At 37.0% G+C, this 24,513-nt stretch overlaps 1 protein-coding gene across 1 annotated transcript in view; it reads right to left on the reverse strand.

Annotated features, from left to right (window-relative positions):
* Nucleotides 1-24,513, reverse strand: part of GRM3 (glutamate metabotropic receptor 3) — a 208,734-nt gene that overhangs the window by 46,942 nt on the left and 137,279 nt on the right. The window contains exon 3 of the mRNA XM_079151695.1: nucleotides 16,527-17,382. Within this exon, the coding sequence (XP_079007821.1) occupies nucleotides 16,527-17,382 (856 nt within the window). The remainder of the gene's footprint in view (nucleotides 1-16,526; nucleotides 17,383-24,513) is intronic.

A 24,513-nucleotide genomic window follows, 5' to 3' on the forward strand; every position in this document is an offset into this window, starting at 1 on the left:
AGCTGGAAAAGGGTTTTCAGAGGCTCTTAGAAATATAATTAATTACTGAATTAGGTCCTTAGAGACAGGCACTGCTTAAAGCCTGATACAGACCTTTTATCTAGTTAATTAGCTTTATAGGAAGAATTTTGCACATTTAGCAGATGAGTATAGATTTTATTACTTGAAACACAATACAATTTATTTTTATGTTGTACTTTTAAATTAGAGGAAAAAGAAAAATATAATCTTGAACTCTGAAATAATTCCAGAAGTCCTGATAATAATGAAGGACATTGTGATTAGACATCATTCTCTCCACCATACCGTACTGCCAAAGGAAAATTAAAATTGAAACAATTTAAAACCCTCCAGATAGGCAGATTCATTCAAGATAAGGGACTTGTGGTGTTCTGGAGAAGTTTAGTTGTTCCTTATATAGAGCAAACTGGTTCTCTACATACGAATAAACCACACTGCAAAAAGCAGTTCATAAATCCCTTTGCTACTAAGTCCAAAGTGATGGCAAGGAGATTTGCCCACCATCCCTTCATTTCCACTAAACATATGAAGTGGTGAAATGGACATATTATTCTCTTCCCAAATAGACCAAATTTTCCTCATCAAAAATCTGCTGAGATGGAATTACCCCTGATGTCCCCTGCAAATGCCCTGAGGAGTTTCTCAGCAGCAATTTTCTTCTTCACAACCTTGATGCTCACTTAGATTCTGTTTAGATTCTAATGGGCCCTGATGCCATTGAACCATCTGCAGCTTGAAAAAGAATTTCAGCAGTAACGTTTTCCCTGAGAGTAGGTTTTCAGTTCTTAAACTTAATTCTCATCTCCTTTTGAGTGAACACATGGCTACAGGCATCAGAGGTAAACAGTGATTCTCTAACCACTGACTCCAAAGCTTCCCTCCTTTTCTCCCTTGTGTTTCCTTGGGTGTTGATGCACGTTCACATCAGCACAATCATATAGACATGTCCCAAGCAGTTTGAGGCAATCTCTGCCATGGAGAATCACCTACACTGTTCAAGTTCATCTCACATGGCACTGCAAAATGAATTACTTTGATTAACACTTGAAAAAATAATTTTACATCTCTTTTACCTTATAATCACATACACTTTCTTGTACCTATTTTCTATACTTGAACCTTTCAAAAAATGGAATAAATAATTATCATAGAGACATTTCAAACTGAAAAGCTGCAGAGGTTGTGAACACCACAGCTGGATATGCTTACACTCTCATATGATTCAGTAGAGTGTGTGCAATTTTTTGTTTTGGACGATAGCTTTGCTAATTTGAATACAAATCAGTAAGTTTTAAGTCTATAAAGAGAGTACTATCTATTATGTAATTTATGTTATGTGCAAATTTATACTATATGTCAATAGACAGTTCTAACTCTATTGTGCAAACTGTCTATCACATAGAAATACACTTCTGGTTTCCTCGTTTAATAATTGAGTATAATAAGCTGAAAAGGGGAGAAGATTTAAAACTTAAAAACAGACTAAGTTATCCTTCGGTTCTTTCCAGTTTTGCCAATGAGAAGCTCTGTGGAAGCCTTCAGTGCAGGCTATATGGATTTGAAAGAACAGAAAGGCAAGTTTAGGGTTTGGAAGAGATTTGCCATGGTTGTATCAGGTGGGCAAGAGAATGTCATCCAAAGTACTGAGTCTCTATTCATCTGCCCTGAATGATCCCTAGACATGACACTTCCTGGTGAGTGAAGTCACCGAGGAAGGGAAAATCATATACAGGGATGGAGAAACAAAAAGTGTCCAAGGATGACTTAGTTGCTTTTATTGCCTATTTTAGGACCAGGCTAAAAATGACTTAAAGTTCAAAAGTTGATTCTTTCTATTAGCAATCTGAAAAAAAAAAAATGTGAAAGACATAAAGCTGAATGTTTTTTCCAGCCCTTCAGCAAGTCTTTATTGCGGTCGCTTATCATGAGCTTTTACTCTGCTAATAGCTTATGAGCAGTCGGATGGCACCTCATGTGCTGTAAACAAAAAATTTATGGGTCAGATGTTTTGCTGTCAGTTTCTCGCTCCTTTCCCTAATTTTTACCTGATGTTTCTTCCTTATGGTGAAATTCAAAAACACGTGGCAATTTTAGTATGAACAAACAGGAAAAATGACACGCTGGCCCATGTCTATTGAAGATGCTCCCACAGGACAAGAAATATTGACTAGATGAAATTTTGATGAAGTGGGAAAAATGATCCACTGCTTTAGTGGTACTGAAAGATAAACTGAAAAAAACCGTCCCATGGTAATTTTATGAAAAAAATTATGGGACCTTATTCCAGTGGGTATATTTAAATGTAACGTGTGTGCATGTGAATGTATTTGTCACAAACAAATGCTTTAGGGAATAATTTTCAAGAAAAAAACAAAGTTCTTCTCAACAACTAAACTTTCATTTGATGTATGACATAACTGAAGTCCAAAGAGCTTGATTGACTTGCTCAAGGCTACAGAATTGGTTAAATGTCATGATTTAGGCAGGCCTCACATTTCTTGATTCTGAGTTCAATGTATTTCACTTATATCACTATACATGGTTACATGGAAATTATCTTGAATTTTAGTTACTCTATGACAAAGTCATGAAGCAAAGATCAGCTTTACAAAAGAAGACATTTCTGGACTCACAGAGGGAATGTTTTCATTTAATATATTATCTGTATTGGTTTCTAATTCAGAGGAACCAAGGAATATTATGTTGCCATTTTTGGTGAATGGAACTAAAGTATGAAACTTCTAATTATATGGTATATATTAGCCTGGTTGTTCTTCAGAATAAAAGCAGTACTTATCTGTGAATTTCTAGCAGAATGCCATCTTTTCATTTCAGATTAGATCTGTGATTGTCTTGAAAACAAAGTTTGTGCTTGCTAGGTTTCCAAATGTTAATGATAGCTCCAATTGTATAATGGATTTCAATATTTTCTTCCACAATATTGAGCAGAAATTCCTAACTTGTTGACTTTTTGACAAAGATGATATTGAATAAACTGTTACAGGCCAGAATCTATGTGGTTTAAACTAAGGTTGTCACAAATTAGATAGAAGATCCCACCACAGGGAGGAAAGGCTATGGTGTTAACCTTGGAATCATGTTCTACCCATTAGGTTCATACAAATATTCATGCAGATTTCCAGTGGCTCACCCTTCAGCGCTCTCTCAAGAATTCTTCCTTAACGCTTGCCTTTTCCTCAATCCCTGGTTAGAATTTGTATTCCCTTTAACTATATTTAAAAAAGGCATTATTTGCTTGGGAACAGTATAAAAGATCAAATGAAATGCTGTATGTGAAAGTATATTTTTAAGTCTACAACATCAAATGGGTGATTTTATTGCCCTAATACTTCTATTACAGCTGTCAATGCAGCCTGCCTCATGCTGTGTTTCAAGATGTACGCTTGCCTTTCCCAGGAGATAGGTTTTCCTCAGCAAGCTTTTCCTTTGTCCCCTTTCTGATGTCTGACATAAGAAAAATGCTTCAATAATTGTTGTAGAAATGACATAACACATTGGTCAATAAAATTCACAATATTTAATGATTCTCCTATAATTAATAATACATTATGTGGGAATGAGAGTAACCACCTTGCTCTTCCTATTATGGAAAGAACATGCAAGAGGTCAGGGCAACCTGAGGATAGCTTGAAGTCACACAATTAGACTAGAGGCGTTCTGCTGTGGAGCAGACAAACTCCACAGAGAAAGAAAACCCTTTTGTCCCAACATTCAGGGAGAGGCAAACATCACTTGGAGATTTTATTTTTTCTTTAGTGTCGCTGGCTCTTTGAGGTACAAAATCCGTGGATATTTGTCACTGCTTGCAGTAACAACTTGCATGGGTCTTATGGGTGGTGGACTGGAAACTGAGCTACTTCTATCTTTCTCTTTAGTGCACTCTTGCTTGTTTATAGAGGATAGAGGAAATGAGGTTTACTTACTTTGAGAGGAGAGAGAGACTTTGCTTAAGAGAGACTTTGAGAGAAGGACAGGCTTTGCTTAGAGCTTAGAGGAAGAGAGACTTGCTATGCCTCACTTAAGGTCTGCTTCTTCTTACTGGTGCGTCCTGCATCCTGTGAACTAAGGGTGTGTCTACCCAAGGTGCTTTAGTGATGCGTCTCAGTTCTCCCTTCTGCAATCTGCCTTCCGCCGCTGCCCCTACTCGCTGCTTCTATCGGCTAGCCACTTCCTTTCTTCTGGCTGCTGCTGCGTGTGTTTTGCTGCTTCCGTGTGTCTTCTTTCTGTTTGCCACCTCTGCTCGCTGCTGTGTTTCTGTCTTGCTGTGTTTCTGTCTCCCTGTGCCTACGCTTATATCACCTCCAGGAGGCGGAGAGCAGGGCCACGCCTCTTACGCAAAGATTAGGCCAGACGCTAGAAGTCCGAGCAGGCACAATTAGGAGTGCTTGAGAACACATGTGCATACATTGTGTGCGTGGACGATAAATCACCTGAGTGTGCTTATGTCAATTAACCTCCTCACTGCCGATGTGATCAGGCGCCGCCCTGGCGCAGTCAACATGGCACAGCCCCCAACACTTTAGACATGATCGATAATTGTATGATAGGAAGTCTGAATGGGAAATGTACAGATTTCTATTGAAATACATATTATTTTGGTAAGTACTTGAATCTAGTCTTGAGTCTTGAGGATAAAAATTACAATTTAATAAGAGGTAAACTCACCTGTGCTTAATTGGTATTGTACACTAGAAAGAATTGACTCTGGTTTTAGTCAAGTGCCTTGGAATTTTAATAAATGGCTTCTTCCCTGGAAATTAAAATAGCTGAGAATACTTGATATTTGTGGAAGATATATATTAGGATGTCAGTATTGATGGGTCTCTTTAGGTTTCTCTATTGGCTTTTCTTGATGTGTAACTATAATTTTAACATGTGTCTCATTCCAACTCTGTGATATTGCTCCTGTCACTTCTCAGAGCCTCCAATGCTTTGAATCTCACTCAGAAATAAAATCCAAGCTCTTACAACATTGTACAAGATCTGAACCCTACTACCTTTCTGACCTCAGCTCTTCCATCTCTTCCATACTAATTTCATCTGGCCACACTGGTTCTTTTGCTTCCCCTCACACACATCCAAGAGGCTTTCACCTCACACTTTGTTATTCCCTTGCTAGAAATGCGCTTCCAGCAATACTTCTCCCTTATTTCCTTCAGGTCTCTGCTCATGGATCAAATTGTCAGGGAGATATGTTTCACCTACCTTATATAAAATAGTAACTCCACCACTATCACCACTACCCAACACACACACACTGCTTAGTTCTCAGGGTCTAAGGCTGGGACTGATGCAGAGAAGATCTGCAATATATGCTGAATGACTGCATAAAATTTCCCTGTTTCTTCAGTCTGTCTCTTGTCCATTTCCTTTAGGAATCTTCCAGTATGAGTGGAGGCTATATTGCCATCCTCTTTTTAAATACAACCAGCAATTCTCCTTTTCTCAGAAATGGACATGTCTTAGTCATATGAAAGTAAGGACAAACATACCATATTCACTAGGTCTATTTGGCACCTAGCATATCTGTTGTGTTTCTAAAACATTAGCAGATGAATCCTGAACTGGCTCTGTGACTTGCTGCAATCCATAGGGCCATAAATCAGTGTCTCTTACTCTTTTTGGTGTTAGTATTTTCTCAGGACTCTTCGACAACAAGCATAACCAGGCTACTTTTGGCCTCTGGTTACAGTTTTTCCACTTTATTACATAGAAATCATTATAGTGCCTGTTATCTTGGAAGTCGAGGTTACTGGATAATGGACAAAGGATGTGAATTCTACTCTAGGAAGAGTTCTTTCTCTTGGATCTTGGGTAAGTGACTTTACCTCTCCTATTCTCTACGTTCTCATCTATAAAATGGTAAACAATATTTGATTTGACTAGTTCACAGAGGTGTGGTAAGGTTGAAATGAAAGTGTGTTTAAAGTGATTTAGAAATGGTGAAGTACCGAGTGGGCAAACCTCATCACAATGAGTACTAGCATCTTAGAATTCTGAATTCTTGGCAATGTTTTTGACTTGACTGAGTTCTTGTAATGGGCCATCAAACATGTAAATAAACTCCTTGCCACACTGCTGCCTGGGATATGGGAAAAGGGGATGGACCTGCACACTCAGGGGACCAAATTAATTAATTTAATCTCTCTGGTCTAGTAGCTTGGGTGAGCAAACTTAAACTATAAATGGCAGAAAAAAGAAGTAGGAGGCTGGGATATACTCCTCTTGCTTCTCAGTTCTGTTGTTAAAATAGTTAATCTTACTTGACTTTAAAAAGTGCCTGTCAGAATCCTATATATTGCTACATTATTTTAAATAATGTTATGATATAATATTCCCAAGAGAAAAAAAAAATCAGTATACTTCCTTTTCCATGCTGCTTAGCAAATGGATTAATTCAGCCTCAAGAAACCCCTGCAAAGCCAGGTGCAGTGGCACATGGTTGTAATTCCAGCCACTCAAGAGGCTGAGGAAGGATTACAAATTCAAAGTCAGACTCAGACCCTGTCTCATCCCTGGGGATGTAGCTCAGTGGTAAAGAACACTTGGGTTCAATCCCCAGTACCAAAATAAAAACAAAAAGAACAAAACAAAACAAAGCCATCAAGATCCACTTGCCTAGCATTTATGAGACCCTGAGTTCCATTCCCAGCATCACGAAACAAAAACAAAAACAAAAAAAGCAAGACAAAAGGCAGAAGAGGAACATAGTAAATTTTCCCAGGTAAAAGGAAAAAAATTAACTGAGGAGAAACTAACCGTAAGACAAGTTTTTAGGGAGAACTTAGGCAAAATCAGTGAAGTGACCCATGTTAGGAAGTTGACACATATTTCCTGTTAGAAACATTTTATTTATATTTTTACTGTTTAAACATGTCTGAAGATAACAGAGTTCTCAGTGACTAAAAATTAAGAGGACATAAGTAGCTTCATAAATGCCTTGTTTCTTCACTTTTATTAAAATTGAGGTTATCAAAGTTTCATGTTTTATTAGACTTACAAACATTTTAGGAATAGAAATGTCTTTTTTTAAGAACCTGGAAAAGCTATTATAGTGCTACCATGTTATTAGTGATCAAATAACCTATAAACAAAACTCTGCAACAGGAAATTCCTTGAGTTCCAATTTAAGAAAGAATTTGTGGCATTTATTTCTCTTAGAAACACAACTTGAGTTGTGACAAACTACCACAATCTTCTGACAATGGACTCAACGAGAAAAATGTGCAGACACACTGAGCAAACCCACAAAACTTATAATGGTCATGCATGGAAATTCTGCAAGAGGTTCAGACCCAGTATTTTTCTCCTTTATTTTATTTACTTTTAATTAAATATGGAGGTTTGTAATGAGAGTGAGAGAGTGGGGTGATAGGGAAGAAAAATGTAGTCTTAAACAGCATTTAAGACATGGTGATTACTTTGTTCTTTTTTTTTTTTTTTTGCAATTTACTATTGATTCTTGGAAATAACAGTATGATATTGCAAACATTGATCTGGTGCAATCTGATGCTCTCAGAGGAAGGAGTGAAGTATATAATTGGAGGTCTACCCTATGAGTCATTCTTTACTGAAGACACCATTATGGCAATTAATGAAAGAGTTAACAAATACATTTTTGGATAATGAATGTTGGGTAATCATTTATCATTACTGCTATTGTTCATAAGCTGAGTCAAATGGCAATGGTACTGCAACCCCCTTTTTTTTCTAGTACAAAGCTATTTTTTACCCCTAGCAAGTAGCAGTGGAAAATAATGTATGATTAGGGAATGGATAGACTTGGGTTGACTTTGGATGCCACTGGCTTTGAAACAAAAAAAAAAATTTTTTTTTTTTTTTGGTACCAGGAATTGAACCCAGGAGTGCTTTATCACTCAGCCACATCCCCAACCTGTTTTTATATTTTATTTAGAGACAAAGTCTCACTGAGTTGCTTAGGGCCTTGCTAAATTGCTGAGACTGACTTTGAACTTGCCATTCTCCTGCCTCGACCTTTCAAGCTGCTGGGATTATAGGCATGTGCCATTGTGCCCTGCAGTTTTGCAAATTTGAGAAAGTCCCTTAACTACTTTGAGCCTCATTTTAATCTATAAAATATAGGGGAAAAAATTTCAGACTCAGTATTGTGAGAATGAACAAAATTATGCATAATGGCTGTTGTCAAGCTGTTAGTTATTCATTTTTTCCTGTCAGATTAGAATTTTACTGGTTTCAGCTGAAGTTCAAGGTAAAGATGGCAGGTCAGTGGTCATAATCAATATGATTTTGGAAAAAATGTATTTTATGCAAGGGGACTGAACATGTACATTTTAGATTAAATCCATAAAATCAGGGAAACACTGTACTATTTCAATTTCATTTTAATTTTCAAAAGAGCTCTTTTTATTTTTCTTAAAAATTAAGTATTTGAAAAGTTATAAACGTGTCTATATTGAACAACCTTTCCAAGTGGAACACCTTTTCTCCTCTTTTCTAAAGAAATTATAGTGGTACTCAGTGTTAATCTTTTAGGAGGTCTTTTCTGACCCCCTAGTCACTATGATTTCTCCTTTGTGTCTACATGCTGTGAATTTACACTTCTCAAGATGCCAATGGTGAACTGGAGTAGTGTGTGTAAGTTATATTCTCTTATTATCCTTGCTAGTTAAAAAGCAACTTGAGGGCTGAAATAATTTTTTTTTTTTACTCTTTGTTTTTCTTTTTCTTAGTGCTATCACTGACACCCAGGAAGTACTAAATATTCCCAGAAAATTTCATAATGATATCATGATGTTCTGTCTTCATTACGTGAATGTCACTGTTGTCCACAAATCCCCTCTATATTTAAAAAAAATATTATAAAAGGACTCATTTCATAACATTCAATTCTTAGTTCTGTCTTTGCTTTATCATGGGGAACAAATTTGTAAGAAGTTTGCTATGATAAAACATGAGACCTATAGCTAACCAACTGGTTACTATAGGAATAGAAAATACAATCTTGTTTCAACAATGAATCTTAATAACCTGGACCAATGGTTCTCAAATTATTCTCCTACACTTGGGTTCCGTATGTAATGAACCCATTCTATAATGAAAACAGAAATAATAATCTTTTATGAATTGACTGACTAATTAATACACTGCATTGACAAATTATTTTTTACTATATTTGAAAAACTTGGTACTTTACTGCTTAAAGAAGAATGACTAAATGAATGAATGGACAAATAACAGGTTAATATTCCTGGCCAATCTTAGACATGAAGTCATACTTGGCTTAGTGGGCTCATGTGTATGGATATAACTTTTGTAGTTGGAACATTAGTTTGAAAATTTAAGATAGCTCTATGCTAGATAAACTGTGTTTTTTAAAAATAGAATTACATATTTAAATATTCTGAAATGCTATTACTATAACTTCTGAGGACTCTGCCAAATTTTAATGTATTTTAGACAGTGGGGTGAATCCTTTGACTACCATAGTTTTGGAATAAACCAGACATAAATGGAGTGCCTACGTTACTCCAGGCACAGTGATAGGTGTTGGTGACATATAACCTTTTCTGCTAATGTCACATAAAGTGACTAAGGAGCACTGCAGACCCTTTTTAATTGTCCAAAGTGAGAGGGAAATGGGAATGGTGGCCAGTGGTCAAGGTCTGTAGCCATTTTTCTCAATGCCTACTCCTCAGGGTGCCACATCGGCATCCCTATCATTAGAAGTTGAGCCCAGTGCTCAGGCATGATGAGAATTATGGTAAGTTTCTGGGAGGATTACCAAATTAAACTCTGGGAAGAACTTTCCATACTTTCCTGCTCCATTGGATGACAATCCTGTAGAAAAGAATTCCTCCGTTTCAGTGTGTGGTTGCTGTCCTGGTCAGGAATGTTTTTTTGGAAACCACTGAAAATACTTCCTTTTTTTGTGTTGGTTTTTCAGTGTCCCATTGGAGAAGAGGGGTAGCAGTAGGAAAGTAGGAAAAATATGGGTTTTTTTCAACTTGACCGTCACAATGTTTTCAGGTTAGAAAATTTTAGAGGACTAGGTTGTTGTGGGATTGTATAGGATGTCAGAAAGGTCACCAATGTAGGGTGACTGATTTTTAAACGGTACATTAGCTGCATTAAAAATGTTCAAAATATTTTCTCCAACCTTCACATTCTTTTGTGAGTGATTCGCAAAGTGATAGAGCCAATTCTTTTACTTCTTTGGGGTTGATGAGGTTTTTTTATTTTCTGTTTTATAGACAAATGAATTTGAATAAATAAAGATAAAATTAAGGTTTATAAAATAGTAATAATAATAGCAACTCTAATGACATAGTAATAACAAATAGCAGCAGAAAGCACAGGCCAAAGTCCAAAATTAGGCTTCCACTGTATGACCTTAAAATCAGAACCATTTCTCAAGCTCCTAAGACACCAAAGCACAGTGTATAAACAAATAAGTGAGCACATTAGTGGTGCCCTCAGAGGGTTTAAACCTTATTCTTGTAACCCCAGGAAGCTGACCAGAGAGAAAGGGGAAGAAAGAAGTACAGGATATTTATCTTTACGTTTTCGAAATGCTTTTGATCAGGAGAGCTGGAACAAGTTTCTGTGCTTTTGTGGGAACTACAAATGTTCCAGTGGAGGAAGCAAGATCAAGAGCAGTTTGCTCTTTCAGGGACTTCAAAGCCCATTCATCTAAAGATGTGGCCATTACCATTTTGGCTTTCTCGCTGTGCCTTGGATGGCCCTGTACTTTTCAAGAGGAAAGCCTTGCTGGGTTGGGGCCAGCTAAAATGTATTCCTTAGAGTGCAGTGTCCTAGAAAATCTGCCCTTCCTGGCCTGTGCTCTGTGAATATAGTTCCAACCAGGCTTGATCCTCGCTTCTATTGGATGAGTCAGGCGCAGAGGTGAATGGGGCAGTGAGGTTGGACTACCCATTTTCTGCATCTGCTGCTCTTCCAGGTGTGGAGAATTGTAAACATAAGATCAAAGTTGGACCCTATCCACCAGGCTCTAGGTCTCTGATCTCTGTAGGTTGTTGCTTTATGGTACCAAAAGGTGAGTGGGGACTGGGGAAGCAAGCAAGCAAACAAATAAAAACTGTCATAGCTTGTGCATCCTATTCGGTCTTGTTTTGGTCACTAGTAACGGGATTATTCTCTTCATTGTTAAGTCAAACCCTGAGAATTAGATTTGTTCATGAAATTTAGATCTATTCTGGGCAAAAACTACACAATAATTTTCCCATCCCAAACCAAAACTAAAACTGAAGCAAAAACAGCACAAAAAGCCTAGGGCAATGCCCCAAGAGTATAGCTCGCATTGATCTTGCTTCTATACTCTGGAGATGTTCTGGAGACTAGAGGCTGGTGTACCCTCCAGGAAACAGGGACTGCATCTTTCTTGTTTACTGCTGGGTCTCTGGGCTCTGGCATACATCTAAATATCTGCCGAATGAATGATTAAGTCAGGACTTTGTTATGTCACTTATTCGTTATGTGATCTTGGACAAATTTCCTCTGATAGCAAATCTTTACATTCTCAAACATGGTAGCCCACCCTTGAGAATCACACAGTGGAATGTTAAGAATGATTCCTGAGATAATGTCCCCTTGAAACCGGCTATGTATTGGGGTGCCTCTGGTAGTATGTTCAGTAAGTGGTTACTCTTTCTTTTTTCTTTTGAATTCAGTGTACTCCAGTTACAACATCACCCTGACAGTTGAGTTCACTTTTGTGTGCTTCAGTAAGTGAAGATAATCATGCTGACATCCTAAATTTCCACCTCTGTCAAGCGAGGAGTAGGCACAAAGCTCATGGTTCAGGAAGGCCCTTTGTAACTATGATTTTTATTCTGTTCTACTTTCTAGGACTGATCTGAGAATGAAAAGTGAGAGAGATTGTGCTGTACTGTGAACATAGTGACAGTGACATTGCATTTCTTTAAATGTTTAATAGACCTCTCTATTTCCTCTGTTCTTAACTGTCTGGGGTAGTTTATGTTTTCCTTTTATATGCAGCACACAGGAAATTTTACTCAGAGTAACTTTGAAAAGTCACATGACACCAAACCCAATTCTCCTTAAATGTTTACTTTTGAAGTTGGGATGCCATGACTCTTTGGGATGGAAAAATTTAACTAATTAAACATAAGCTTTCAAACTTTATATTCTAAGGTTTGGAATTTAAGTCCCACCTTCCAAAGTTTGAGTGTTCTATGCACCCCTTAGCTCCTCTAAGTTGAGAAAGTGGCCCAGGAGTAATAAAGGGATAATAAAATGGAACACAAAAAGAAGCATATCTTAAACCTATTGATTGATCATCTTTCACTTCTTCAATAAGCATTTCCTTAATATCTAATATGTGCTAGAAGTTGTGTTCAGTGTTTGAGAACAAAGACCTTCAAACCCAGAGCCTTTGTGTATGTTTAATAGCAACACTGGATTTGGCAACTAGATTTCAGTCATGGCCTTGCCACTAAGCAGATGTATGACTGTAGGGAAATGGCTTTCGGTTTGGGGAGTTCTCTCTACAAGACGGTGATGAATATCTTCAAGCTCTAATGGTATTTGGTTTTACATTTATCTCAAAGAAAATGATAGACCATAACTGAAGGAAAGTGCTTAGGTAAAAGCAAGCCATTTCAGAAGTCATATAGTATACTTTTCTTTCTTGAAATTCACTTGTTAATGAATAAAACATATACATTAAATTTTCATGAAAGAATCACCTTATAAATCTGTTCATTGATTTTTTTTCATTCCTCATTCCTCCAGTAAACATTTATATAATGCCTCTTCTATGCCTGAAACTGTTAGGTATTTGAGATAAGAGATGAAATATATGTTCTGTGCCTTGGAAGAGCTCACAGTCTGGCAATAGAGATGAGAAGAAAATACGAGTTTGGGTGTGAAGTGCTGTTCATAATAGACAAATATTTACTGAGCACCTATTATGCTGGGGTCACCTGAGTGAACAAAATTGGTAATGATTTCTGTTTTCATGAAGCATGTATGCTAGTGTGGGGATCAAACAATAAAGAATAAACATGAAAGTAATAAATAATGTGTATAGCAGGAGATGGAAAAAATCATGAGATTGAAAGCAAGAAAATCAGGTTAAAGGGAAATGGGGGCATCTGTGGTGGGCCAGAATAGGTCTCAGTGAGGGGGTAAAGACATGATGGAAGCAAGGGGACTGATTAGTCTAGGGATATGTGGAGAAGAGCATTGTAGGCATAGCATGTCTGCAGAACTGCCCATAGTTTCAATGAAAAGAAGAGTGAATACTGGGTGTACGGCTGGAGACAAGTCTGGAGAGGTGGAGCCTAGGACAGAGAGCTCACTGTTTAGAAGAAATTTTAATGAGGCATAATTCTTCAAAATCTATTTGGCAAAAGGAATATTTAAACTGTGTTAACTTCAAGCAAGACTCATTGGACTCACGTTGACCAATGCTTGAACAAGTTAGTAAGAAAGCACCAAAACACCAGAGAATATTTTAAACTATGTGGTTAAAATACTCAGGAGGTCTAGCTTTTTTCATCCTGTAAAGATGAGAGTTATGTGCTGGGGTTGTGGCTCAGTGGTAGAGTGCCTGCCTACCATGTGTGAGGCACTGGGTTCGATTCTCAGCACTACATATAAATAAATGAATAAATAAAGGTCTATCAACATCTAAAAAATGTTAAAAAAAAATGAGAGTCATTACAGAATTGGTTACCACTGTCCCATTTCAGAAGAATCTTGAAAAAAATGCATTTGGAACAGGCAGATGGCTGAAAGGACTTTTTTGACCCAACCAAGCAGATTTAGTGTCTGCTAAGCGTTCGCTCTGTGCCCAGTCCATTGCATCAATATTCAAGTTAGAAAAATAAAGATAATGTATTATAAAATAATATCAAGCACTTGTTTTGCAATAGCTCACAAATAAAAAAATGATATTTTTTTCAATCTTAAGTCAATAATATAACATTTATGCCTATAATCTGTTAGCTATTTCCAAATTTAAAAATATATGTATATTTAGTTATATACAGGTTACTATGAATTCAAATTGTCATTCTATCATCAGCATTCCCTTCTATTTATTACCTCCTAGTGAAGTGCTAGGTTCTTACCTAGCACTAGTCAATTCTTCCATGTTTTTTAAAATGTACTGTTAATTTAGTATCTTGGTACACTCCCATTAGTTATGCATTTTCTTGTCCAATTCTCATTGCGAAGCATACTTATCTTGTGACGAGTATAAATTGCCTCTATTTTCTATAGTTTAAACCTGCTTTTCACCCTCCTACTCTCTTCAGAGATGGAGAGTGACTGGTAATGTCTGGCAAATTGAGAAGGCTAAAGCAGCATTTTGTGATCAGTTGTGCACAGTCAAACTGAATTGTAGAACTAGAGCTAGTAATGGAACAAGACAGACAAAAGGAAGATATTTTTGTTTTATTTATCCCAATAATGGCTTTATCTCTTTGCTTTTCTTTGCCTTTTGAAACCCAAGAAGTCAGATGAAGGAAAATGTTTTGGTTACATAAATCACCTTGCAAAGGCTTTCTGAAATCTGAGTTTCCTTAGCTTCAGTTGTTGATAAGTGAATGTATTTATATATTTTCATCTAAGAATTAAGGAGCAAACTTGAATAACAAAGTTAATTAATAAATGTGGTGAATAAAGATAAATGATTATCCCAAGAGTAGTCTGAAGGGGAGAACATAGTGAAGTATGTTATCTTTAAAAATTAAATGCATTGTAGATGTTAATTATGGATAACCCAGAGTTCATTTATTTTTAAAATAAAGAAATTCTTTTTTAATGACTCTAGGGTTCATGCGTATTTTCTGGAGATGTCAATCAGAACTGATCTGGGATTTTGAGAGGAATGCTAATTTAGTACTGTTTATATTTATATGTATATATATGTTATTGTTTCTATATGAATCAATACATGTGTGAGAATGCAGAGCACAAAAATTTAAGACCACTTTTAGCTGTCATTCTGATGAGAGGTTGTTTCTATCAGATGAATAAGAGGGAATAGTGACATTATTGATTTGTTCTGCTTTTGTTTCCCTTGGGGAGAACAAAGAAGGCAAGTTATGCAAAAATGCATGATGGCATTATTTGTGCTTATTTTTAAGGCTGCCTATGGGTGAGAATTCTGGAATAGGAGGTAATGTCCACAGAGTTCTCTTGCCTACTGCCAGCAATTTTTCAGACCACTGGACTTCTGAGGGATCATCTTTAATGTTAGAATGTCCACTTGCTCCAATGACAATATGATTTATGTATATAACCTTTCAGGTCTTAGATGATAAATAAATTGATAAAGATTGTGAAGACTTGAATGATGCCCTAAAACATGGAAGATTATTAGCAATGTAGGAAAATGAAAGTGTTGTATCATTGTAATGTTTTGGCACACAGAATTGTTTGTATCCAGTATTACTTACAACTTTATAATTTGGATTAAGCTTGGGTTCCCAGAACTTGTCCCTTAATGAGATGATATTTTAGTAGAGAATACAACTTAAAGATTTTGTTTTTTATGTTAGAGATGCATTAAAATAAAATTCTGCTGTGCATGGTAGTGCACGCCTGTAATCTCAGCAACTTGGGAGGCTAAAGCAGGAGGATTGCATGTTTGAGGCCAGCCCCAGCAACTTAGCAAGATGCTGTCTCAAAATAAAAAATAAAAAGGTCTGGGGATGTAGCTCAATGGTAAAGCATCCCTGTATTCAATCCCCAGTATAAATAAATAAATAAATAAATAAATAAATAAATAGACTATATTTAGAAATACTTAGACCATATTTAGAAATAAATGAAGAGACAGCAAAAGTCTCTTTAAATACACTTTGGTCACTAGTGATTAAAATTACTTCCATTGATCTTCAATTTGATTATATATATTAAGACTCTGAAAAAGTTTCACTGAACAATATAATTCTAGAAAAGCCATAACTCTTAAAACCCATAGGGAAATGTTTCTGTACAACAGAAGAAATAAACTACAATGTCTGAGTGTCTTTTCAGTTTTGCCCTTAATTAAGCTCTGGGAAAAGTGACTTTTTTCTCTCCCCCACTGTGAAAGTTATGAGATTCTTTTGCTCAGTCACCCACAAGGAAGGCTTGGAAGTTCATGTTCCTTAGACAGTTGCCAATTCTGCTAAAAGAGATTAAAAGGCCATATCACATGTGTCATATCCTGCAGCTAACAATGAGAAAGAGCAAATGTAGCATGGCTCACATCTGGGCAGTTACCACAGTGGGGCCATCAACCCAGCCTAGGGGGCCTTTGATTCTCATATACTATACCAGTCAAGATTACTAAAAAATGAGTAAAAACCTCAAAAAGCCTTCATATTGTACCTTGAAATATTTGCTTAACAGTTTGAACTCTTTTGCGGCTCTGAAACAAGGATTTCTGGTTGTGGGCAGAGGTATTCTGTTCCTGTATGATTCCACCTGTTTGCACCATAGAAGATGATTAAAGGCTCCTTGCTTACCTGTGAAATTGATTTTCAGCAAGTAATCCTTGTACAGCTTCTTTCCATCCAGGATCTTCATTGCATCGCAGAGCTTGGTAGTGTTAGGGCAGAGGGTGCGCTGCATTTTGTGCAGGGCATGGGCCATGGCATAGACAGCATTCACCACAAACATGATCTTGGATTCTTGCTCGTAGTTGCTGCTGTCAATGGCCAGGTGCTTGTCGCAAACCCGCCTGTGGTTTCTCTTGTTCTGGAGGCTGCACTGGAATTTCTGTTCCCAGAAGTCCCGAAACCAGGGGTTGCGGTGATTGTTGTAGGGGTTGAGGCTCTGGAAGTAGCGGTCGAACTGGCGGACGGGTTGCGAAGCCAACTCCAGAGTGATGGCACCGTATGCCACATGCTCGCTGCCTTTGACGATGCTCTCCTGCGCGCCCCAGCCATCACTGGCCACCCACGTGAAGGAGGCATTGACGCGGCTGGCTGCAGCGATGAGCTCGCGTGAGTCGTCGCTGCGCATGAAGAGGACCACGACTCGCGCATTGGGCTTCTGCAGCAGCTCGCGTATCACACTGTCGTAGGACTTGCGGATGTTGGAGCGGCCCACCTTCTCTGCCGTCGCGATGCAGATGTTGCGCTGGCGGGCTTCCTGCTCGAAGGCCTCGATCCCGGTCTCTCCATAGTCTCCCTCAGAGGCTACAGTGGACACGTAGGTCCAGTTAAAGAAGCGCAAGATCTCGGCCATGGCTTTGGCTTGGTAGAAGTCGGGGGGCACGGTCCTGGCAAAGTAATCATAGCGCGACTTGTCGCTGAGTTTGGCACTGGTGGACGCATAGCTTATCTGAGGGATCTGGAAGAGTCTCAGCAGGTTTGCCACCTGGGAGAGGGAGAAAGAGGGAGTTCCTTCTTAACAACCCAGAGGTAAATAAATGACTGAATATGAAAAATGATTGCACCTGCCTTACCTTTTACCAGCGCCCTTTTCACCTCTAGATCAGCACACTTTTTTGTCAGTTCCTCAGATGTATATCAGACCCTTCCTTGGATACTCTGGATATTAGAACGCTGGTCCAAAGCAGGTAGTACGTGCTTTGGAAAGTGCATAGTAACTGAATGAGAAGGGCGCCACCTGCTAGAGTTTTCTAGATTTGGTAAACCCTAGACTAGGAAAGTGTGTTCAGATGCCCTCAGTGTGTTTGTTTTAAGTTCCTGGGGTCCTGCTAGAGCTCAAACAATGAACTACAGTGAATTGGCCAAATTTGGTTTTTAGACAACTTGGCTGCAGTTGTATAGAAAGAGCCAGGGTGTTTAATTCTCACTTCCCCCTCTTTTGCTAAAAACAGCAGTCTCTGAAAGAGTTTAATTTGGGAACTATGTGCCACATGGACAGTCCAAATTAGACATTTATTATCTAGGTTAAGCAAAAGAAAAAATCAATTCTACTGAAATTCTATTTGGTCCACTCAAAAACTGAGGCATACACTGTTCTAAACTTCTTGAAAAACTTGACCAACTTTTTTTGCTTTCGTTTTCTTAAAATTTGATTCTGCCTGGATTATGTGAAGGGAAAACATACAAACATGCTTTTCTTAGGGTATTTTTAAAATTAAAAATCAAATGAAATATTGTCAAGAATGCACTCCTTCTTAAAAATATTTAAAGCTGATTCTGAATCAAAAATTTAAGTATTTTATAAATCAGCTATCAACAATATTTTTCTATATGAATTGTAAAAATAAAAAGGAAAATGACACTAGTTTAACAAGGAGGATTGCATAGAGCATTTGTAGAAATATGTATTTACAGATACCAAATGACAATGTTTTTATTTTTCCCTGTGTTCTGAACACTTTTGTTTCTATACTGACTTTAGTTAAATTATATAATATTCTAAGTGATGTTGATCAGAAACTACTTGAATATTTCAATGTACCTTAAGTGCATTGGAGTAAGTATGAGTACTTTGAAATATTCCTTTTGGAAATTGTGGTTTCACATTTATATTTGACATGTTAGGGAGCACAGCTTGAAATAGGCAACTGTTAGCAAAGAGCACAAGCAATATAAAACAACTGACATCTGAGTCCTTATTAATCATCATTTCATGTGACAAAGGAAACCAACAACCAGGTTCATACATAGCTACACAGCATGTTATTGGAGATCTGGCCTGCTATTAAAGCTAACACTTGATATAGCCCAGAGCTATCAAATGTTTTCTATATCTTTTCAAGTCCTGGTATTTCTCACTTAACCACACACAGACAGAATAGCCAGAAAATCTAGGGCTTAACATACAATCTAATGAAAAATCAGAATTCAAAAACCTTTTTGCATTTGGTATTTCTGGATATGGGTGAAATTGGGGGAATGGTGGTGAATGGGTGGATGAAGGTTAGTATACCATGTATTTGTTCTTTTCTTACAATCTGCGGAAAAATACTGACTCATTTGAAAACAGGAATATTAGTTGTTTACTTAGCCTTATTGAAGCAGCAGGTGCCACTGAGCCACCTACTGTCATTAATTCTAGATGAGTACCTGACTGACACTGAATTTATGTGCCACCGTGGCAGGCTTAGTGATAGAGCCCTGTCTGTGCAGAGGTTTGACTTAAATATGGAGTTTCTTGGTAGCACTGGAGAAAACATCTCTTAATGCAGTACAAGTAGTTTACTCATCTTGAAGTTATATTCATCAGGAACTGAATCATTTAGGGAGACAAAGAATGAAAGACCTAAAAAACACCCAGAGACATTACTTTCTGGGCAGGTAGGAACCACAGTGAAAGGATTCTAAATGGCTGAAACATTCTTCTCCCAGAAGGGTTAGAGTAATGAAGTTGTTCAAGAAAAAAGCTCTTGTCTTTTGACTGCTAAAATCCTATGGCTTCATGTCTACCTCTCTGGGACATTTAAGAACAATTTACAATCAAGGAAGACTACACGGGAGAATGAACTTGTCAATGAACTTGAGATAGAATGGCAATATGGAAAAGATACCCTGCCTTGGGAATGTGCACAATGAGCTGAAGCCTGTTTGGGAAGGCAGTGAGCTAAAATAGCAATTATTGTCATCATTAGGAAAGTTATATATAATCTTGTGCATGTGTGTTTAATGAGGAGACTACAACCAACTCTAGAAAAAGGAGGCATGTTTGGTGAATCAAAACATGAAGATAGAACTCTAATAAATATGTATAATCTCAATTGGATCACCTATATGAATAGCATGGGTCAATAATAAAATTCAAAGTTACATTAAATTCAGACTTACATTAAAAATACACTTAATACAAGTAAATCAGCAAAGCATAGAAGCACTTTTATCATAATGTGATGTTCCTTTTAAAATTAATTTCCTTAGATTATAAGAGTAAACATGATTAAAAGTAAACACTACAGAAGGCAGTAGATGATTAAACTCTTTTCTTTCTTTTCTTCTCCTCTCTTACCCATACCAACCTGATTTCTAGAGAAGAACAATGTTCAGTATTTGTTTAATACACTTTAAAAATGTGTTTGTTTTGTTGTAAAACCAGTTGCCAACGTGCTGAGTATGTGTACATATTATCTTCTTTCATATTTATAACATCCCTTTGTGGTGGATATTATCATCTCTATCTTAGTATGCAAAACCTTAGTTCTACTAGGTGGGGAAACATTCACAGTTCTATGGCTAGAATGTGGAGGCAGATCAAGATGTAAAACCAAGTCTTTTGACTTCAAGTACGATGGCCATCCCTTCACAACTTCCTCTCATCCCTGTACTACGTGACCATGAACCTGAGGCTTGAAGCACAGAAAGACATGCAGGTGTGAAGAACAGGAGAGCAATGTCATGATATGCACCAGAGATTGCCTAACAGTGGTTAGTAGGCGCTGTCCTTTTAATGTAAAATTTTAAATTAGGTTTGGGGGATTTCCAGGCAGTTGTCATCTGAGTCCTCTATTCTATTTGTCTAAAAACTGAGCATTTGAAGCATTCCTAACTTGCTTACTGACCATATGGTTTCTCTGAGGAAGCATGAAGAAGTAAGGGAAACTCCTACACTGGACATCACTTTGAGTGGTAAAGGAAGAATCATTTTATGATAGGGAAGTAATGTGATATCTTGGAAGAAAGTTACCCAAAATGTTATTATTAGTAGGAGAGGAGGAAGGAAAACCAGGATCTAGTTATAGCTGTTTTAGGAAAAAGCATTTTAAAAGAAGAGATATGCTTCATATCTCTTTATATATCATATCTCTTTTCATATCATATTTAGATACAGATTCTAAAAAGGAATACAGCTTTAGAGAGACAGGAAGATTTAAAAAATAATTCATACAATACAGAATAGTTTTAACAAGACATGGACTATAAGAACTCCAAAAAGTATGCTGGGTTGTGGCTTGCATTGGGACATTTGAGTGTGAAAACAACTAGTGACCAGGGATGGGTGGGGAGGTATGTTGGGGTCATCTCTATACACAATATAAAATACCAGCATGAACCTGTGAGAAAAGGAGCCACTAAAGCACAGAATGTGGAAATGGAGCAAAAAAAAATTTTGTTTTTGTCATTAGCTTTTGAAATTATGTTTCAGGAGAAATGTGTAAGAAGAAATAGAACTAATGGATAGGAAAGTTGATTCTCTATCAGTAAAAGAAAGTCACTGTTTAGACCCTCTTGCTTTCTCATTCTCCCCATTAAGAATGAATCCTAACATAGAAACAGTAATATGAATCACATGAAAAAGCTAACTCGCACAAAGATAGGAGGGAATAATAAAAGTTAAGTTCATAATAATGTTGTTTGCCTTTAGTAATGAGTTTTGGAAAAAATTACAGATTAAATCATGGAATCACTATAAATAATCATTGAGAATGATGGGATGACTGAGGATGAAAAGGGATGAAGAAGGGAAAACTCAAGAAATATAGATCAAGAATAAATATTAGTCAACAATGTTTTCCTAGCACTGAGTTTCTAATAGAGAGCATGTGAACACTTAGAAGTAAATTTGGCAATTATTATTATTAGGAGTTGGGCATGGGTTCACTAAGAGTGAATTCTGTCAGAAAGATTTCTTTCCAACATTCATCGAACCATTTAGGGAAGAGTTGTAGCTAAGAGAACCATGACTTCAACAAAGCATTGGTGACATTACTTGGACTTGTGGGTGAAATGAAATGTGATAGGAGTTGGATAACTAAGTTAAATATATTCAAAGAAATCAACTTTGAAGAAAGTCCGTATATGGTGGTCAAGTAAGATTAAATGCTTTATTAGTGCTGTTGGATAACATAAATAAGCTTCAAGATATTACATTTTAAAGCTGGAAGGAACCATAACGATAATTTAAGTCTTTCACTTTATTAGGGAGGAAACAGAGTTCCCAGGACAATATGACTTTACCAAAGTTTTATAACTAAGAGGCAGAAAAGCAAAGACTGGAGCCCAACCATTTGATTTCCCCAAAGAACAAGGCTCTCTTTTTGGAATCCAGGTGATGCTACATAGGATGAGATATAAGTTTCCAAATTTAAGTGAAAAATCACACAAGTGAAAGAGAAGAAAACTAGGAAAAATGAAGTTACAAACGTGAAGTTGAATGTTGCAGTTTGCATGTCCCAGAAATCTTGCAATGGCTAAAGCCAAAGAAGAAGTATTAATTGGTTTGTTCTCTTTAGATTTCAATTTAGAATTCCTCAAAAGTGGACAGAGAAGAACTATTTTAACCTTCCAATTCTCTTAAGTTACTGTTCTCAGAGATCCTTTTTAAGAAACCTTTTAAAAAATCCCTGATATTTTTAATAGTCCCAATATTTTTGTGCTAGCTACTATTTTACTGGTTGTAGATGTGTTATCTCCTTTAATCCTTGTAACAACCTTATGGACTAGGAATCTACCATTATAGCATTTTACAGATTGAAGAACTGAGGTTCAAAATGCCTCAAGATTTTAGTGGAAAGCTCATATATCTTAGAGGTAGGATTTGATCCCAAGAATTCTGAGACTACTTACTGTACTCCCTCTTCCCAGATTTGCTCAGTCCACTTTGAGACCCAAGTTCATAATTGATTCCTCTCACGATAAAGCTGTGATGATATATTTCAAGGTATAACATTCTTGTCTACTTTTATTTCTGAAACCATAAACTCCTTTATTTGAGAACAGCAAACAGTCGTTCCTGGTTATCAAAAGTATATTTTTTCATTTTTCAGTCTGTGCTTCTTGGTGGCTCCATAAACGCCATTTACTGACTGACAATCAATGGAGATAAAAGTGATCCTTTAAGAATCTACTGGGAAATTTCCACTGGGAGGATGAAAGTTTTAAGCCATAAATATCAGGTTTGGCTTTATAATTTATGAGAAGCACCATGACCTTATAGCAGAGCCCATTATTTCTTAGGGCCTGCGAGGCTGTATGCAGGTAAATGACATTTATCAGAAACACTTTTCATGTGCTGTTGTATACTCTTGTTTTATATTCAATATTCAGTTACTTTAGGTTATACATTTTCTTGGAGGTTTGAACTTATCCAGGACTAGGAATTGTAATGTTTTCATTGTAGCATATCAAGTCATAAATACATTGACTTTTTAAAAATTTTCACTCAAAAAGACATGCTTAGGATGCTAGCCAGTCATTATTATTATGTTTTCCAGCAGATACTATGTTCTAAAATTAGTGTTTTTGTCATTTTCCCATATTTGTAGTTGTAAGCTGGGTTGATTTAGGATGGACTTCACCTTCAGTAATTGTCCAATGAACCAGTGTTTTATATTGTTGAACATCTGCCACCATTTTCCCTGTACTTTCCCCTCCAAATGAACTTGACCCTATATTGTTTCTCTCATTGATCATGTTTTCAAGTCTAGGTACCCTTTGTACATTTTGTTTCTTTAGCTTACAGTGATTTTACCATTTGTTTGCTCAGCAACTCCGTTCAAGCGCCTATCTCTGAGGAACCTTTCTTGGTGCCCCAGTGTATACTGAGTTGCATGCCCAGTCTCTGATGTTCTTTCTCTCCTTTATGTATATCTTTAATATCGCTAATCAAAGTAGGTGGTTATTTCTAGATGATTCACTACTTCCTCCATTGAAGTGAGAACTCTTAAGGACAAGGAATGTTTGTTACTTTATGTGTCCTCAATGCCTTTGAGAGCATAAAGGCATTCTGTAATGTTTGTTAACAGAATGAATTCATGAACGAATGGGTCGTTTTCTGCTCTACCATGTAACCTTTTCTCATTACGGGGGGTGAGTTTCTGTGGGGAAGGAAAAAAGAAATATTTATAGCAAGCAATGTAGAGCTATTCTCAAAGTCTACTTGCTGTGCTATGTGGACTCTTCCCTAATTACATTAAATTTTTCACCAAAATGAGATGACACATAAGACAAAGAATTGGTTTAGATCTTTAGGAATATTCAACCAAGGTTTTCATACCATTAAAACCAATTTCTTCAAATTATCTCTGTATATACTAGGAGTATACAAAAGGAAATCAATTTTATGTCAACTGGATCTGGCCATTATACCAATTCCCTTAAGACTGAAAATTGCATTTTTGTTCTGATGAAAATAAACTAAGGCCTTATTATGAAGCCTTAGTTCTCAAGCCACACAGACCTAAAGTAGGATTCAAATAGATATACTTCAGGTAGACTTCACACAATGAACTGACACCAAGGCCTACTGCTAAGGCAAGGATTTTCTGGAGATAAATGCGTCTTGTACGGGATATAGAAGCAGCCAAATACTCAGAGCTTGCATCAGTTGCTCACTCATTATTCTTACTTTGGGAATGTGCCAAATTTTATCTTTCCCAAAAGCAATAGTCAATTGTTCTTGTAGGCATCTAAACCCTACTGGTCACTGATGGGAATTACGAGTTGCACACTGATTTATTTGAGTTTTACTTCTCTTGACAATTTTTAGTAAGTCACAAGGACTCTTCTTTTTAGGATTTCAAGTGCCATGCTTTATTTCAGTGATGCTGTGATCTTGAGAGCAAAA

This window comes from Sciurus vulgaris (assembly GCF_902686455.1).
Source record: "Sciurus vulgaris genome assembly, chromosome: 8".
NCBI lineage: Eukaryota > Metazoa > Chordata > Mammalia > Rodentia > Sciuridae > Sciurus > Sciurus vulgaris.